Source organism: Brassica rapa, chromosome A09 (assembly GCF_000309985.2).
Source record: "Brassica rapa cultivar Chiifu-401-42 chromosome A09, CAAS_Brap_v3.01, whole genome shotgun sequence".
Classification (NCBI taxonomy): Eukaryota; Viridiplantae; Streptophyta; class Magnoliopsida; order Brassicales; family Brassicaceae; genus Brassica; species Brassica rapa.
This window is the reverse complement of record NC_024803.2, coordinates 34,098,879-34,118,678: the sequence shown is the minus strand read 5'-3', so window position 1 is coordinate 34,118,678 and position 19,800 is coordinate 34,098,879. Positions and strand designations below refer to the sequence as shown.

Sequence of the window (19,800 nt, the reverse complement as noted above, 5' to 3'; positions counted from 1 at the left end):
TCTTTCATCCTATTTGTATTCTTAATCAAAGCATTGCTAAAAATGGTGCATCTTCAATTTTTTTTTCCTTTTCTTCTATTTTCCTGCACTTAATGAAACTCAATGAGCTACATCATTTTCTATTTAAATAAGTTCTTTTGAGCATGAATTCTAAATGGGCTATCTTAATACTGCCTTTGACTGCTTACAATGACAACACAAAGAAAAGGTGAAACAAGAATTCTAAGTGTTGTTACTTCAATAGGGTCATGTGCGAAGGAAGAGTACAATCAATTTTGATACGTAAACTTCAAAGGAAAAGTGTGGTTTATGTCGTACGAGCCTATTGAGTATTGAGCTGCCGCGCTGACCGGAATTACCTATGTGGGGACCGGTCTACGCAGACCGACCATTCACATTTCAGATGTTCACCAAAGCTCTACCAATAAGTATGCACATTTAAATCAAATGTTTGACTAAGACTAAAGAAAATATTTAATAGAGAACATCGGGTCCTAGTCCACTCTGGATGTGGTTATATGATTACATCTCTTCAAATTGCACACATGCAAGTTCGTCCTATGAGGCGAATTGAATATGCTATCTTTCCAGCTCAAATGTTTAAATAGTTCCCTCTCTAAAGATATATAGTCATAAATGTTACCGTTCAGTTCACATTCATTATATAGATACTCAAAAATAATACTTTTAGTAATTGTGAATTTCATACGATGTTTTTAGTCGAAAACAGTTTTTGATAGGTAAAAATCGAAATTGTAAAATCATTCTTCTTCGTAAAATTAAAAGTGAAATTATGGTAACATTTCGTCAGCCAATATCTACCAACATTTGTTCGCTATTTCTTGAAATTTACTGGTCAATTCTCCATGTGTATACTCTTGATTAAACTTAATAACAAACTTTGCTGAGATACGTAAACCCTTAAACGTATTCTCAGTAATCTATTATCTTTTAGGATTCATAGTATGATATAATATATCAGTAATTACACATACTCCGGATAAAAGTAAAAACACTATTGTTTTTTTCTACCTCTTCACTCAATCTAGGGATTCCTTTTTAATACCTAAAACACTCACCGGTAGAGCCCAAACAACAGAACACGTACGACATTATTACTATTTTCTAAAATGCATAACATCACATATTAATGCTACGTATTTCTAGAAAACAAAACATGTTACTATCCATCATTTATCGTACCAAAGCCAATGACCCCTCGCTCTTATTCATTGGCTTCGTTCCCTCCATATATTGACTTACCGCTCCCTCTCTCTCCCTCACTTCACATCTCTACTACAAATTTTCAGAAGCAGAAACCCCAAAAAAAAACTCCATTTTTCGATAAAGGATACAACATCGCTTCCTAGCTAGTATAGTGTTGGCCAAGTGAAAAAAAAAAGCAATGAAAGAAGAAAACTGCACGAGCAGAGCATGCGAGCGGTGCAAGACGTTTGGAGAGAAGTGTAGCCACAAAGTGAAGAAACAGAGAGGCAAGTTTTACATCCTTGCCCGTTGTATCGCCATGCTAGTCTGCGGGCGTGAGCGTGACCACGACCGAGACCGTGTTTCGAATTAGACTTTTACCTTATGCTCTTTTTCTCTTATTGTCTTTCTTTAACTTTCTCTTCTTTTGGGGATTGCCCTTTTCACTTCTCCCTCTAGTATCAAACATTTGGACTAGGGTTGCTATTTAAGTTATATATACACATGAATATATGAAATTGATGTAATGCATTCGTAGAAATGCTTTATTGATTTGTAATTTATGTATTTCGTTTGGATTTTTGAATGGTAACTTCTAAATAAGTTTGTAGTTGTTCAAATAATTAATTATTTACTCTCTCTTGTTTTTTCCTAACGCTTTGGACCTGAAAGATCTTCACTTTACTTGGAATTGTGTATGCGAAACTTTAATTATACTCAGACCATGCGTTGAGCCTCCGAATTAATGCTCATTGTCATGATCATAAATTATATCTTATGAGATAATAGAAGAGCCAAATGCATGTGTTTTTAGCATAATTACAAACTTTATAAAAATACACTTATTTGTGCTAGTTGTATTTCTGAATAGGTCATTATAATACATATCTTCCGCACTGAATTTTATTTTGAAAACATCATAGATATTGAGGTCATAGATCAAATCTCATCCACTATGCTTTTATATAACATCTAATAATACCCAACAAAAAAACACAACGTAACTGTCTATCAACATTAGTGTTCACCTATATTTCAGATTATCAATGCACAATAGAATCGTATTCTGAGTGAAGTTCAGTGACGTTGAATATGCAATGGGAAATTATATAACACAATGTAATAATGCCAGAAAGATAAAATGGGTGAATTATGATAAAGTCTACAGCCTTAGAGTCCATGTGACTCGAGTCAAATTCACACAAATAATACAAATGAAAACTATGCTCCATTTTCTTTTCTATTTTGTCGGTTTGGGGAAGCTGAGATGTTTTAACATGCAGTACCTAGGTTAATCATCAAAGCTAATAGATTAAAAGTATGATTGTGAAAAGGATAACAGTAACATTTAGACACTCTGACTTTAGTGTTTTTCATCCGTTCATAAATTTATTAATGCTTATAGTAAAGGAAAAGCGAAGGAATATATAAGATACGAACCATCTAGGAATCAAGTGAAAGTAATAATATGAAATAAGTTGTGTCAAGTCCTTTGATGAATGGTTCATCGTAAAAACATATCTTATAATAGATGTAAAGGTGTAAAGCGAAAGATATCAGTATTTTCACTCCCAAGTCCCCAAAAAATATATCGTACTGCAGATAAAATACGTATGAATTTTTCCAAAGTACAATCACAAATTTTGACCAATGTACTGTTATACTGTTTCTTTTTGCTAAAAACAATATAGTCATTGTGACCACCACTTAAAAAGAAAATACGACCCAATAGTAGTAAACAATAGTAACAGTGGTTATTATATAAGATGTGAAAAGAATCCGAAGCCAAAAAAGCAAATAATTTAAAACGAATCCAACATCACGTGCATGCTTTTGCTCCAAGTCTTGAACATCTCCGACACGCCGCAAGGCGCAAGCGATGATAAAATACATTAATTCTTTCGCAACGTTTTGAATTATTGGTGTATCTAGTGATGAAAACTCATCTGATATACTCTAGAAAATTAACAAAAGATATGATTGTTCGCTTTTTCGCGTTATACATACTGAATCTTAATATCCATGTCCGGCTTGAATATTTGCATCGTGAGTATATGTAGTACATATGTTAAAAACCAAATGTAGGTGGAAATTTGTGAGCCGACAATGGGAATCCTTGATTGAAAGGTGTGCATATACACTCGTGCGGTCCCTCCTTGTTACTATTTTTCATAGTTTTTCCACTGTTGTATTTATATCTACAGAATCAGAACATTGTTTTATCAAGCTGTTTTCTAAGTGAAATTTTCAGTTTTCCCCAATTATTTATGATATTTGCGATAATTGAGAGCGACTTTGCTACTCTTTTCTTTTGTTACTTTTTATGATGGAAACTTGATTTGTACAAAGTCAGCATCATTGACGAAAGAGATGGGAAAACATAACGTTAGTCTCATGATTATTGCCCCGATAATACATTAGGATGTTTTCTATAACTCTGCTATTTAAAATTATATTTCTATTTATTGTCTTCCACTAACTTTGAATCAGTATCCGGTTGAGAGTTTTGTTGTTTTGCTACTTTTTATGTTTAACGTTGCTACAAAATTAGGAAGAAATTGTAAAGATACATACGTTAGAGTTTTGAGTTTTGCAATATATATCACATTACTACAAGTTAGCGAGAAAGGGAAAGATATCTACCGTTAAAGTGCATATTCAAAGTACTTTTAAAGAACCCCTAGTTACATTTCCTCACCCTCACCACACTGTATATCATCTCAGAACACACAAATTATATTATATTTTAAGTACGTATATAATACGAAGAACAGAACGACAGTATCATCTTTGAAATTATAAGTTGGAGATATGAAATGGGTTAAAAGAATTTGTTTTAATTTCGAGGCAGGAAATGCGTCGTGAAAAGAGAAAAACATGTCAAACACAACAAATATTTATAAAAACTATCAACATATAAAAGTACATAAATAGATTTAGTTCCCTCATCTATATGTCATATGTGGCATATGCAATATCTTGGATTTATGTGTCTTTGCTCTTTAGTTAGAGCATCCACAACGGAGTCTCTTGCTAATTTTTTTAGCTCCAAAACTTAGGTAAAAAATAATAAACAATTCGATGGGTCCCGCAATATATTAAAGATTGACCTCTTCAAATCCTTTTCTAAAGATCAATTATCTTGAAGTATTGTAATTGTTCACGAGCTCCGCTGTTAGGTGACGGTTTACCATTGGTCATCTTTTTTTTTCCAGATAAAAAAAAATAATAATAAAAAAATAAAAATAAAAAGTTCTAAGGATTTTTTACCTAGCATCACAGTTGAGAATGGTCTTAGTCTTTCTATATACTCTACAATAAAAGTAAAGATACAAAGTTATTTAAATTTTAAATTCTTATTTACATTTACACCAAAAAAGAAAACTTAAATCCAAGATTATTACGGATTTAAAAAGGCGATTGGACATAATAGAAAAGATGAGAAAAAGGATGAGAATTGATAAGTTTTGGGACCCGTTAGGGTTGGAAAAGAAGAGGAAACACGTGCATTTCTCTGACACACGTTGAAACCCAAACACTTTCCTCCGTTCCTCTTTCCAGTATTTATCTTATACGACCTTTTTTCCATAACCTCAATATATTATAATATCTTCACCACTTATAAATTAAATAACAATAACCTCAATATATAATTTTTAGTGTAATGAATATATATATCGTATTTGAAATGTTTTAGGTCTATCAGTTTTGTTATGTAAGAAATTAAAAGATTATAGTATCTGTTATTCATCACATCAAGATTAATTAAGGTTTCAAACTTTTTTGTTTCCAAGACGAATGAATCAGTACCATACACAATAGAAAAGAAAAATAAAAATAAAAGGTTGATGCTCTCGAGTAGTCGTGTGAGTTTCTAAACTAGACCCCCACGTGGCGGTGTCTCTTTGTAGCAGTCTTTATAGACTTCTAACGTGCGTGTGTAGATTCTCCAAGAAGGCGGGCCAACCCCATGACCGCCCTCTTTCGTCTTTACACCATTATCTAGCTATAAATTCTATGAATGAGCACAACAAATAAAGGTTTTGATTTCTTTTGTTGGTTAATCTTCTATACCAACCTAATATACTTGCTGCCATGTTTCCAAATCAAAACTGATAATACTAATGTGTAACACCAATCTTCGATAACACTCCATTTTTTCTTTTATAATTTACACTAAAATAAAATAATTCTATTATAATATACTTTGTTCTTTTATATTTTATTCTATAATAAAGTAACACTATTATAGAATAATACCATTAGAGCAAAAGTTATACTATAATAACGTTATTCTATTTTAATGTAAATTATAGAGGAAAAAATAGAATGTCATTGGAAATGCTCTAATACTAGCTAACTTGATTCGTACGAGTGTACCGCTACTTAAGAGATATACGAATTAGGATGTGGGACTACTATACGTTCATTATCGGCAACATAATTTAAATTTTATTACAGACCCAAGCTCGATTCTAATGTTGATAAATCTTTACTATACATTCATTATCGGCAACAACATTAACATCTACAATGATGTAGTCTCAATGAATATTTCAGAAAAATAGAAAATGTTAATATCTAATTACATAATTATTACAATTGTTATTATTATTAATAATTATAATTTCATTAATATCAACCATAAAAAGAGATCTGAATAGTACAAGAAATCCGATTCAACGGCGAAACAATGAAAAAACACGAAAACAAAGAGATTGTGACAAAACATGTGAAACAAATCTAAGAAGGAAATAGAGTCACATGGAGAAGTTCCACGATCTCAAAACGCAGGTTCCAAAGTTAGACCGACTCTCAAACTTTAATTCTTCAGAACACAACCATCTCGTCGTATCTCAGGTCATGGAGTCATGCACATCTCCATATTAACTCTGAATCGAAGAGGAAGAACAAAATCGGGGAATCGTCATCCTCAAGAGAGATCTCTCATCATGGAAACATCCATAACTGTCGGTACGAGCCCTTAATTCAGCCCCTAATTCTGATGACTGACTTGCAGAGTCTTCGGAAGCCTCACCACATTCCTCGAGCATCAAGCGCTATCTGTCAACTCCAATGAGACACCAGATTATGGAACCTTTCTATAGGTCCACTGTACCAGATACTTAAACGGACGATGGAGAATAGAGAGACACACTACCGTAAAACCACACGAACTTCGACGAATCCGTCATATATGCACAAAAATCAATGAAGCAAGAGACAAGGAAAACCTCGTCACGTCCGACAAGACATCAGTCCTCACAGATCAAGACTCGTTAAAGAAGAATCGAGATAAAAAAATCGTTATACGTAGTTAGCTTCTCAAAAGCTTATTTTAAAAGAAAAATTGGTATTCTGTATGATTTTTTTTAAAATCATTGTAGATTTCATCAAAAAGGAACTATTGATGATGAATAATTGTTTTTAAAGTGTATACTAACAAACTTTTAAAAAGATATTAACTAGAGCCTCATTATAAACCATTTTGAAAAGAGTAATTCTTGGGTTCACCCCCTAAGGTGAACCTCTAGGTTCACCAACCAATAGGATTTCATTATTTCAAATTTGATATCTTCTAAAAAAGGAAACAAAATATTGTCAAGTTATATTATGTTTTTAAAGTAAAAAGGTAAAAAAAATAATAGTTACAAAAAAAAAGTTTTTTTTTTAAAATATTGTTAACGTCGTCAGCAAAATACTAAACCCTAAATCCTAATCCCTAAACCCTAAATCCGAAACCCTAAATCCTAATCCCTAAACGCTAAAACATTCAAGGGTTTATGATTTTTGTGTTCAATGTTTTTGATTTAGAGTTTATGATTTATCCAAGGGTTTAGGATTTACCCAAGGGTTTAGGATTTATCCAAGGGTTTAGAGTTTCGGATTTAGGGTTTAGGGATTAGAATTTATAGTTTAGAGATTAGGATTTAGGGTTTAGTATTTTGCTGACGACGTTAACAATATTTTTTAAAAAAAAACTTTTTTTTGTAACTATTATTTTTTTTACCTTTTTATTTTAAAAACATAATATAACTTGACAATATTTTGTTTCCTTTTTTAGAAGATATCAAATTTGAAATAAAGAAAATTCTATTGGTTGGTGAACCTCTCCTTAGGGAGTGAACCCAAGAATTACTCTTTTGAAAAAATTCGCCAAAAAAATATCTAGTTGCAAACTTCTAGTTCCACAACTAACTGAAGTTCAACATCTGTTCTATATAATACAAAATTCAAAAGATTCATCATGAACACTTTAAATTCATAATTGAAATAATGAAAAGATTCCAAGACTCGTTCAATCATGGGAAGATTTGAGATGGGTTTGAGAGATGAGCGCAAATTTGTGTTATGTCGTTTGGTAAATGGACCAGGCTATGAGCCTAGAGATGACAACAAATTATCGTTGTCTGCCAAAAGGACCAGGCAGGTCCAATTATTTTTTTTCCGGTTGACAAAAGAAAGATGGACCAGCCTGACAGAGCCAGGGGAGATGGTAAAAGCCTGCTCGTTTTTCACATATTAAATTTACCCACCACAAAACAAAAGAACAAAACATTTTACTTCTACTCACTTTTCATCATGTACATAACCGATACAGGCCTCAAAATCAGTCTATAAAGACCCAACTAAAATTTACAATGTTGATTCATTATCGATACAGAATCGAAATCAAGTCCACAAAGGCCCAACTTGTTATGAGCGTGAAGTTAGAAATTACATGGTCAACCAATGGAACTATGATTTTAGAAGGCTATTAGGTTACTACCAAGGTCTCTTTCAAACTTTAGAATCCCATTTATCTGTAATTTATTTCATCATAAATCCATATGATATAATAGATTCGCACTAATTATTACTAGGGGCGGTGCCCCGCGTTAGAAATATTTGAGTTATTATAATTGAAAATGTTGATGGAGGTGGAATGGAGAAAAAGAAGAGCGAAGAAGACGTATAAGAAGAAGAAGACTGAAGAGAATTTTAAATTCTTATTAATGCGCATGTGTAATCTGAAATTCTTTTAACTGGAATGGAATTGAAGAATGCGAAAACCAAGTAGACATATATCTAAATACTGCATGTTTAGTTGTGCTATTGTGTATCATGTAAATAACATGCTTTCCATTTTGAACGACAATTGTAAATATTACGTCAACCCTTTTTAAACTATTAAAATTTAGAAATTGTTATCCTCCGATGATGTACATTGCAGAAATGGTTTTCAAAAGAAAAACTGGAAAAAATAGAAAATATGGTAAAGTCTGAAATAGAAAATGCATAGTAATATAAAAATTGTTAAAGAGACGGAGCAGGGCTGGGTTGACGGTTTGGTTGCTTTCAAACTCTCACAGATATTTCTGCAGACAGAATGGCACCGGAAAGGTGGCTTTGTCGGAATCAGGAGACAACGAAATCAACTGAGAAATAGTTATAGCTGCCATGGTGAAGACAAAGAAAACCTGTTTCGAAACAAAACATATTATATTTTTTTTAGAAGGAGTTAAGACATGAAGCGTTATAATTTGCTGAATTTATTTTTGGTGTGTTACCCAGAAAGCGTTGCTTTACCGTTAATGTTGAACCAGCGCAGAAACTATTGGTGTATGAAGCAAAGAGGATGGAACGAGTGTTTAACAGTGATCCATGGAAGCAGATCTTCTGATGGTTTTCAAGGATCCACCAAGTTCCATGGGAACCAATGGTATAAGAGAATGCAAGAGTCTGTAATCAACGGTCTATAACTCAGTTCTGGCTGCACGCACAAAACCACCACTGCTGCTGCCTACACACATATATGTATTTGCATCACAACTCGTTAGTCTAAATCTCAAAACCAACAAACTCTCTAGGATTTGTTTCAAACAAACCTGGTAAAGATGTTTCAAGACCATCGTGTCTTAATAGCGGATCTATGACGTTTGTTAACTTGGTTCTATCAGTGAGATAAAGCATTGCCTGACAAGAATAAAACAAAAAAAAACACAAATTCAAGATTCCAAGACTTAAGAGAGTTCAAAGGAAAGAACAGTATGAGTTTGTTTTATATATAAGTACCCAAGTGATGATGGTTTCACATTCACCAGGACCTAGCTTCTCAACAGTTTTTTTCCCAAAAGCAAACACTTCGCTCTTTTCTGTCAATTGGCCTATATTCATTTATATAAAACATAAACATAAAGTTATGGTAATGAGGAAGATATGCATATGCATTATCATAAGAACATCATAAAGTTAATATTTTACCGTCGAGAAGATATTGGTGCAACGTAACCAACTTTTCCAGAGAGTTTAAGGTTCTTCTTCTTTGGTCCATTCACAACAGCAAGACCAAAGTCTGAAATCCACATTTTTCATAAAGATGCAGAGCTTTAAGATCAATAACAAAAGGAAAATGATACTCTAAAAAGAAGGATTTGTTTACCTTAGCGTTGAAATTACAATCCAATAATATGTTGGAAGATTTCAAGTCTCTGTGAATGATCTGGATGACAACCTTCATGTAAATATTCTAGTCCCCTAGTTGGAAATACACACACACAATAGTTGTTTAGTAATCAAGAACTGTTGTGTAAACACACAAGAAAGCATAGCCTAGCCTGCTCTCACCTCGCTATATCAAGAGCAATCTTCATACTCATAGGCCATGTGATTGTGGTCGCTGAACCCCGAGAAGATCCTGAGCCTATGAGTACATATGAACATAAAGTCTAAACTCTTTAGCTACTGAGAATATGTTAATATGTTTTTCCTACCGTGCAAGTAAGATTTCAGAGAGACATTTGGCATCAGCTCATAGACGATGAACCTTGTGGTTGGTATCATTCGTGCTATAATAAGGAGATTATATTTGGGTGCTGAATCTTGCTCAATATCTCAACCTCACACTGCAATTTCTCCAAGCGTTAAAAACAAACTTTAAGCATAGCAAAATTAACTACTACTACGGCAAAGTTTTCAAGAAAAGAAAGATTGTAGTATTGCACCTTAAACTCTTTTGCTGCTTCATCATTGCCACAGTCTAGCTTCTTAACGGCAGCTTGAACGTTCTTCTCTAGATCTCACATGAAGGTTCATCCAACTCTCAGTCATCTCCTATTTATAGATCTCACGCGAAGGAAACGGAGAGGGCGAAAGCTTTACTGAGTTAAATGTGAATAACAATTATTGCTTGAACAACAGGGAGGCGAAGAGATGAGAGGAGAAACATTAGATTTGCAGATTAAGAAAAAACGGTGACGGCAAGTTTGATCGAAGGATAACAATGAAGGTCTAATTGAATACGCAGAGTTTCACTTCTATTTGAAAACCAAGAGTTTCATTTCTTTACTGATCTATCGAACCAGAGAATCAGACTAAACTCCGATTCATTAGACCAAACGAAAACCGAACGTAATGCGGGACCCACAGACTTTAAAATATGCATACGTGGACACTCTCAAAAGAGAGGAAAGTGTCTTATTATATATAAGACTAGATCTTTTATCCGCGCCCTGCGCGGATTGTTTGTTATAATCAAACTTATATTTAATCATTTATTTATGTTTATTTTAAATAATTTATAGAGAAAAAGACCAAAATAGCACTAAATCAAGTTTTTGTTCCCAAACTAACACTCAAGGCCAAAAGTCACAAAAATAGCATTCAAGAGGTGGGATTTAGGGTTTAGAATTTAAGGTTTAGGGTTTAGAGTTTAGGTTTTAGGGTTTAGAGTTAAAAAGTGAGGTTTTGGTGATAAGATTTCAAATTTTGAAAAATAAAAAAAATTTAAATTTTTCAAAAGATAAAATGCTATTTTGGTCATTTTAGTTTTTGAGTGCTATTTTTGTGATATAAACTTAGAAATGTGCTATTTTGGAGATTTACCCTAATTTATAATATTATTTATGGAGTGAGTTTTTTCATCTTCTAAACTTTCACTTTAAAATGTAGAGCGGCTAAAATATTTATTATTCTTAATGAATAATTAGATTTGTTAATATATAAGTAACCATAAAATTTTTAAAATATTAATTTGATAATTATCATTGTCCAAAACTAAATTATACTGTGTTACAAAGTCTTTATTAACTTTAATAAATAATTAAATTTGTTAATATATACTTAACCATAAATTAGAAATGAATTTTATTGATTTGATAATTATCATTATATATAGTTTGTATTGTGTTATCATTAAAATATATTTTACATCATATAATTTTTAATATTTTTTCAAAAGAGATAAATCTCTATACAGATTGTATATAATTTTATACATGGATGTTTTCAAGTTTTTACGTGATAAAAGATATTTTTTTGTGATATTAAAAAACTGGATATTTAATTCTTACTAAATATTTCAAATGCATTTCAATTTATTTTACGTGATAAAAATACTTATGTTATGATGAAAATTTTGTAGATATAAAAAATTTGTTGTTTAATTTATTATTAAATATTTAGAACGTATGAACAATAACTTATTCTAATGGGATTTGAATTGATAATGTATTTGTTTCTAAGACTTTGGGAACGTGTTTAATGAATAGACGTGTTCAATTTCAAAACGTGAATAAATGTATCAATCCGAGAAGTGTACAAACTTAATTCAAACGTCCACTATATCCACTATTTAATACAACTTCTATTACCTTCTCTCAAACTTCTAAAAATTACCAAACGCTTTCCAAATCCGACTTCATCTTCTTTTATAGAATGATGATTCGTAGTGATAAGATTGATCCTGAGAAGCTGAGTTTTACAAAGATATAAAAATACAACTGGTTCTAATCGTTTTGCTTCGTTCTATTAAAATTTGACTGAATTGGTTTAGTAATGTTTTAAACACTCCACTATGTAACAATAACAAAGAAGCATTTGGCAGGAAAATAGATTTCTGGTTTCAAAATCAAAGAATCATCAAGCCATCTGACACTACAATATGCTTATAGTCTTTTGAGAGAAAGGATTCCATTTCTTAAAACCAATCAACCGGAAAAACAAAGAAGAAACAAAACTCTAAGCTTATATTGTATGAATCTACCAATTGATGTCTCTAAACTCTAACTCATTGGTCTCCAATATTTCAAGCAGAAGAGGCGACCCATGCTGAGCAGTCCCTTGATTTTCCCAAGAGTGATTATGTCTATCGACATCTCAACCACCGCAAAGAAAAGTGTAGCCATGTGCATCGAGGAAGTGAAAGAGAGTCACAATCACACCTAATCAAGGTCAAAACGCAGCTGTATTTTGGTATTGACAATGAGCCTAGAGGTAAAAGAAAAGGTTTATAGCAGAAGATGTAATAATGTGGATGAGTCTTTGTTGTGGAAGACCAATACTTGTGTGAATCGAACATAAGAAAGCCAAAGAGAGCACTGAAGAGACTCGCACACAAGCCTTTGACGCGAAGGAACTTTGTTTCTTGATTCTAAACACAGGAGCCGGATTCATATGTGTACCTGCTTGATTTGGAATGGACAGAAGCCTTTGTCACTGAACAGAACAACTCAAACGTTAATTCAAGACTTAGACCACGTGACCCTCTCAGCTGTATGCGCGATTGTCTTTTGTATCAGCTAATTAACACCAGACTCTGTTTGTTAATCAAATGACAGTTATGACTAAACCGGTGTAGGGAGATGGCTACAGAGTTCGGTTTTGACATGCACAGGTAAAATTGTACCTTCACTGCCTTGATGTTCCGCAGTTATTGTACCTCTGATGAGATCATCATCTTCAAGCTGTTTCTTCAGATTTTCAAGGTCGTGGTCCTCCGCCCCTCCAAATCCTATACATATTGGCTTCACATACTTGTTGGTAACTGGAAGCTTCCGAGTAAGCCCTTCAGGAAATGTATCGATACACCACAAAATCGAATTAGAGTATTGTTGGAAGAAGACTTAAAACTTCGATACATTATCACATATTAAAGGTCCAGAGAGTCCCATATCTAAAATACCTGAACTTGAGGTATCTTTTGTGATAGCCTTGTCATTTTTATCGTCAACCACACTTATAAAATGTCATAAAATACACAACTAATTATAAATCATGTAATATTACTTGATGAAAATTCGATAAGTAAGGTTGTATTGTGATAACTGCTTCCCATAACGAACATGAGTTCTTATCTTCTGTACAAAACACAAAGTCATTCACCAAAACTTAATCTGGAATTTTACCAAACTATGACATTAGTCTGGCATCCACTTGCAAGAGATAGAGAGTTGTTTCAGGTTACCTTCATGAATTCTCCATGGAGATCCGTAAGAAGCTTTTGTATCTATCTACATCACAAGATTATAGATTAATCCAAAGACACAGAGAATATTTGCAAAGTGTATTCCTGTTTCCTTTTATATACTACGTTCTGTGCTTCATGAAATAGAAAGCCAAGTAACAACCTGAAAAAGAAGACATATGCAAGCGAGTTATTTTTGATCACAGTAATGAACATTAGGCAAAGATTAAAAAAGTAAAAGAAATTGACTGGAGGCTGAACAGAGGACGAATTTGGAATCTTACTTTAGTTGCTGTTGAATCTCCGGGGCTGAAACTCTAATGCTGAGCTTCGTGTTTGTGTTTGTATCGTAATCTGTGTGTATTGGCCCATAATTATGTATACTAAGAGCGTACGATTTCAAAGTCAATCCCTCCGGTTTGAACTCGAAACAAAATCTCCCAGAGTCGATCTCATCCTCCCAGCCAAGTAAATCAAAAACATCACTGCGAAACAAAAGTCCCATGTTGTATCTTGTCGCCCTTCAAGCCGGGGTTGAAGAACTCCGGCACCGGACGATACAGCCTCAACGCAGCCGATAAAGCCTCTTTAAGAAGACGAAGCGAGCCCAAAGAAGTGAGAGCTTACGATTGTGAAATCCATTTTCGGGTTTCAATTCCGAACAATAACCTCCTCTCCCCAAGTCGATCTCATCCTCTCCGCATATTAAATTGAAAACATCACCAACAGGCAACAGCATGGTTGAAGAAAACATTGAAGGCTTTATGAGAGCACATTGAAGTACCAGCACTCTCATCGGGGACGTTATGCGGGATGAGTTGGGGAGAGAAAGAGAATCGACAAAGAGATCGGGATGAGTTTGGGGGAGGAAGAGAATCGACAAAGAGATCGAGAACGGTGATTAGGGTTAGTGATTTTGATATTTCAGAGAGGACAGCGATATAACCCGAACCGTATCAAGAGATGGGTAATGGGCTGCGACCAATATGGTATGAAGAGAGGCTCGGGAGAGATGGGTCATACGGGCCACGTAGGTGACAAATTTTTTTAAAATTGCAAGCCCACAAAGATGACATGGCACTTTGGTTGGTCCTGAATATTTGTGCACATGTGGATAGCCTTATGAAGCTCAAATTTAGCTTCTTTTATATAGTGGGATTCATTAGACCAAACGAAAACCGAACGTAATGCGGGACCCACAGACTTTAAAATATGCATACGTGGACACTCTCAAAAGAGAGGAAAGTGTCTCATTATATGTAAGATTTATATAAAGAAACACTAAATAAAAACCCAACAAAAACCAGTGAAAGGTTTATCAAGAGAACAATGTACAGACACAAGAGACGGTCTGTGATCATATATATTTAACTATAGAGATCATCGTCCTCGGCTGCTGCTCCTCCCGTAGTAGCAAACGGGTCAGCTCCACCAGCCGTGGTGGCAGCGGCTCCTGCCCCTGTCACTTGAGGAAACCTGAACTCACTTCCAAACCCACGAGACTGTTGGAGAGTCTGAGCAAATGCCTGATACTTGCGAATGTCTGCATCACTCACTGATCTCCTCGCGTACTTCATTGATTCCTCAAAATGACCAGCTTTAATATCTGCAATCTCCTCCTCATCCTCTTCCATTGCTTCTGGTGCCTCTGCTCTCTTCCTCTCCTTCTCAATATCCTAAAAAGGAAACAAACACAAAAACAAAAATCATAAGTGCCGTGCAAGAAAAGAAAACTAAAAGAGTAAATGTCATTACCAGAACTACATACCTTCTCGATGTTCTCTCTGATCGCGTACTTGCAAGAACGCTGACAAATCTCTGTGATGTCCGCGCCACTAAACCCTTGAGTGTATTTAGCAAGAGCCCTCAAGTCAACATCTTTAGCCACCGGAGATTTCCTCAAGCAAGACTTAAAGATCTGGTAACGAGACTCCTCATCAGGGAGAGGAATGTAGATGAGCTGGTCGAGACGACCAGGTCGAAGAAGCGCAGGGTCGATGATATCTGGTCTGTTCGTTGCTCCGATGATAAAGACAGTCTTCTTGGCAGACATACCATCCATCTCCGTAAGAAGCTGGTTCAACACTCTGTCTGCTGCACCACCAGCGTCTCCAACGCTGCTACCTCTCTGAGTGGCGATGGAGTCGAGCTCATCAAAGAACAGGACACAAGGAGCGGACTGGCGTGCTTTGTCGAATATCTCTCTGACGTTGGCTTCACTCTCTCCAAACCACATTGTGAGAAGCTCTGGACCTTTGATGCTGATGAAGTTGGCTTGGCACTCGTTGGCGATAGCCTTGGCCAAAAGGGTCTTCCCACAACCGGGAGGACCGTAGAATAGGACTCCTTTAGATGGTGACATACCAAACTTCTCGAACTTCTCAGGATGCTCCACTGGATATTGAACAGTCTAAAAACATAACAAAGATATGAACAGATAAGTCTATACTCAAGTGAAAAACTGAATAAGGATACTGAATTGTTGAAAGTAAGCATGGACACATTTATCCAAACCAAACCGTACCGAGAAATTTGGAACCAAACCAAATTTCTTAAATATCAGAACGGATCCTAGGATACCCGAATTTTAAAACTACAGTTTATATAACCGAGATATATAAATTCTGTTTAGTTTTAAAATAACCAAATATACTATATATAAACCGTATTACCAATAAACTGAATTATCCTAATATTTGTATCCTAACCGAACCGAAATCGAACCAAATTTGCATAAGTAACCAAACGAATCATATTTTGTCCAAGGCTAGTCGAAGCTGTAAGTTTTACCTCTTGTAGTTCCCTCTTGACATTCTCAAGACCACCAATGTCCTCCCAAGAAACATTAGGCACCTCGACGACCTAGAAGAAGGAGAAAATAACAGTTTAATAAAAACGATAAATACCAAAATAGATTGAGAAATCGTGTAAGATTGAAACATAGAACTCACCGTCTCACGTAGAGCAGAAGGATTGCTGTTACCAAGGGCTGTCAGGTAATGCTCATTAGTCACAGCCATAGAATTGAGAATTTCAGCATCTATCTCTTCGTCTTCTATGTCAATCACATCCATCTTCTCTCTGATGCACTGGAGAGCAGCTTCAGTGCATAACGCTGCAAGATCCGCACCAACGTACCCGTGTGTGTCTTTGGATGCTCTTTCCAAATCAACCTGAGTAAGAGCAAATCATGTCAGTTATTACAAACAGACTAGGTAAACAAAAGTGTGTGTAGAACTGAACATTACGTCTTCAGCAAGCTTCATGTTCTTGGTATGAATCCTGAGAACCTCAAGACGACCAATCTCATCAGGAACACCAATATCAATCTCCCTGTCAAAACGTCCAAACCTTCTCAAAGCCGAGTCAATGCTGTTAGGCCTGTTGGTCGCTCCCATAACAATGACATGAGCTCTAGCTTTAAGACCATCCATAAGCGTCAAGAGCTGAGAAACAATCCGTCTCTCAACCTCTCCGTTTGTCTTGTCTCTCTTCGGAGCAATGGAATCAATCTCATCAATGAATATAATCGAAGGCGCATTCTTCTCAGCTTCCTTAAACGCTTTCCTAAGGTTGCTCTCACTCTCACCGGCCATCTTGGACATGATCTCAGGACCATTGATACACAAGAAAAACGCACCGGTCTCGTTAGCAACAGCACGAGCAAGTAGTGTCTTCCCAGTGCCAGGAGGGCCATAGAGCAAGATTCCTTTAGGAGGCTTAACACCAATGGATTTAAAGAGCTGTGGATGCCTCAAAGGAAGCTCAACAAGCTCTCTAATCTGAGCCATTTGTTTCCTGACACCACCAACATCATCGTAACCAACTTCATCCAACCTCTCCTCATCCTCTCTCTTTATCGGTTCACCTTCACAGAATATCTCTGTATTCGGAGCCACAACACAGTACTCAGCAGGATCGGTCTCAATAACCTTGAACTCAATGCTTCTCATCCCTCCTCTAACCAAGAAAAGATCACCCTTCTTCACCGGACGGTATGCCTCCAAGAAATAAGCTGGCAAGATGCAAAAACCAATATGTTAACATATAACCAGTGATCTAAAGATCGTTTCGGACCTAAACAAAACGATTTAAAAAAAAAAAACTTTCTAAGCATTCAAAAAATCGGTCTAGTCGCCCGCCTAATCAATAATTCTCTATAAAGAGAATAATTACAGCCTATCGATTTCTTGAACATTGCATAGAATACTAAGGAACATATAAGCAGAGACAACATAGATTGACATCACAGGACGAGGAAACACTCACGTTTAAGGTATGCATCAAATATATTGCCAGTAACTCCTTCAATAGTATCATCAATGGGCAAAACGTGAACACGATTCCCATACTTGACATCAGGGAACTGGTGAAGAGATATAACATCTCCAAGCCTAACCCTAAGGTTAGACCTGACAACTTTGTTCATCCTAATCTTTGGCTCCTCACATGTATCATCAGGTAGGGCAATACACACAGTATCCTTCCTCTTCTTTCCCTGCATAAAGACGTTGTCCAAAAAGGAGAGGAAACCAAGATTTCAACACATACAACTAAATAATCATTCATGAGAGACCCTACAATGATCACCATTCTAGAAACTTAACACGGATCAAAAGGACGGTTTTTGATAAACCCTAAAAATAAAAATCATACCTTGATTAACACGGTATCTCCACGGAAGAGCTGTAGCTTCTCCATGGTCTCAGGGTGTAGATACACGATGGAGTTGTCATCGTTGATGGCCTCATCCACCACCAAACGATTTGCCGCCTTCTTCCGCTCCAGAATCGCGGTGCTAAAATCTTTCTTCGTCCCCTTCCTGAAAGATTCAAAAAAGGAAAAAAGACATAAGACATCGAAACTAGATCAAACTAAAAAAAGCTGAACCATTCACGAAACGAAATATAGAGGTCTAGCTACATTGAAATCGTCGAGTACTTACGAATCAGATGAACCAGCTTGATTCCTCATGGTTAGTTTGTGAGTAGAAACAGAGTTGCGCAAAGAGAGAAGAAAATATCTTTGAAAGAGAAGTTTGTTTTTGAGAATATGGACAGACACGTGTGTGTTTATATAGATGAAGATAAATATGTTCCTTGTAAGCAAAGTTATTTATTTTAAAGATTTCCTTTTCTTTTCTTTCTTTGGTATTTTTTTACCTTTTTTATAGCAATCACATTGGCAAATTTCTCAAAAGAAATTCTAGACAACTTGATATTGTTGGATAATTTCAAGACTTGTGTAACGTTAATATATTAATAAATGTTTAATTTGTTATGAGATAAACACACAAAAAAAAATAGATATATGGCAGAAAAAAAAAAAATTTCTATTTAGATTAGATTTGTGTTTTCATATCTTAATTTTCAAAATATAAGTATTACAGAGAGTTGTTCCATAAAATTTAAGATAAACATTAAGAATTTTGCTTTTGAGAAGTTTCTAAAACAATAAAAAGAAAATTGTTTTCATAAACCAGAAAAATATGGACCGTTAGATCTTCAACGTGGCCACCAAATATTGAAAAGTCAAAATACTCAAAACCCATGTTCTTCTCTCTCTCTTCTTTTATTCCACATCTTCCTCTAGTTTAAATAGGGAGAATGTGTAGAATATACCCAATTAAGATCCAAATTAGCTGAATGCACATAATTATGGATAACAAAAAAAATAACTTTTTGATACTGTGCAGACGAAAATACCTCATGCTTTATCGAAAACAAATAACTCTAGATTTATCAGCTAAATATTTACATAGCAGGTAACAATCTACACACCAACTAACATATTAGTTAATAATTTTAGTATCATCTAACAATCTATGTATCAAACAAATGTATCAACTAACAAATCATATATCAGTTAATGAAACTATTAACAATTAATTAGTTATTTATCAAATAGCCACAAATCTATTTGTAACAGCTAACACTTCATGTAGGGCTGGGCAAATAAACCGAACCCGGAAATCCGAACCGAATCCGATCCGATAAAAATGAATCCGAACCGATCCGAACCCGACATAAATACCGAATGGATCCTGTTTTTTGGTATTTTGGGTTATGAGTATTATCCGAACCGAATCCGGACCTAAATGGATATCCGATAGAACCCGAAACATTTAAAATCACAAAAAAAACTTCTACCAAATATGATCTTAATTCTTAATATGTATCCAAATAACTTTAAGATATTATTGAATTTCTAAAATAATTATCTGTTACATGAAGGTTGATGCTGGAATGTGGCGGTTGATGCATGAAGTTTTTAGATTTTGGTTTTGTTTTTATTGAATAATGTTTCTCATTTCATGAGAACTTATTTTTGTTTTATGATTTCATTTATCTGTTTTTTTTTCTATCACTAAC

General features: G+C 34.8%; 2 protein-coding genes across 6 annotated transcripts; one reads left to right on the top strand and one right to left on the bottom strand.

Annotated features, from left to right (window-relative positions):
* The first annotated feature begins 443 nt into the window (after positions 1 to 443).
* On the top strand, positions 444 to 6,632 carry LOC103841247. The gene has a single exon (XM_033281227.1). It carries the CDS (start codon positions 1,406 to 1,408, stop codon positions 1,577 to 1,579), a length of 174 nt encoding a protein of 57 aa, XP_033137118.1. The 5' UTR covers positions 444 to 1,405; the 3' UTR covers positions 1,580 to 6,632.
* A 1,719-nt stretch (positions 6,633 to 8,351) lies between these two features.
* Positions 8,352 to 19,524, bottom strand: LOC103842285 (cell division control protein 48 homolog D). Of its 5 annotated transcripts, none has more exons than XM_033281085.1 (16): positions 18,375 to 19,517; positions 18,086 to 18,251; positions 17,699 to 17,927; positions 16,678 to 17,444; positions 16,381 to 16,602; positions 16,220 to 16,291; positions 15,198 to 15,839; positions 10,191 to 15,105; positions 9,960 to 10,091; positions 9,814 to 9,889; positions 9,629 to 9,723; positions 9,451 to 9,541; positions 9,262 to 9,353; positions 9,075 to 9,162; positions 8,757 to 8,989; positions 8,352 to 8,666 (listed from the first exon to the last, which is right to left on the bottom strand). In XM_033281085.1, the coding sequence occupies exons 1-8, from the start codon at positions 18,401 to 18,403 to the stop codon at positions 14,797 to 14,799; spliced, it is 2,436 nt and encodes an 811-aa protein (XP_033136976.1). In that variant the 5' UTR covers positions 18,404 to 19,517; the 3' UTR covers positions 8,352 to 8,666; positions 8,757 to 8,989; positions 9,075 to 9,162; positions 9,262 to 9,353; positions 9,451 to 9,541; positions 9,629 to 9,723; positions 9,814 to 9,889; positions 9,960 to 10,091; positions 10,191 to 14,796. The 5 variants fall into 5 exon arrangements, 4 of the variants coding, with proteins under 4 accessions (XP_033136976.1, XP_009116015.1, XP_033136977.1 ...); XM_009117767.3 differs by having other exon boundaries at positions 8,776 to 8,989; XM_033281086.1 differs by having other exon boundaries at positions 8,776 to 8,989; positions 10,013 to 10,091.
* Between the last annotated feature and the right edge of the window lie 276 nt (positions 19,525 to 19,800).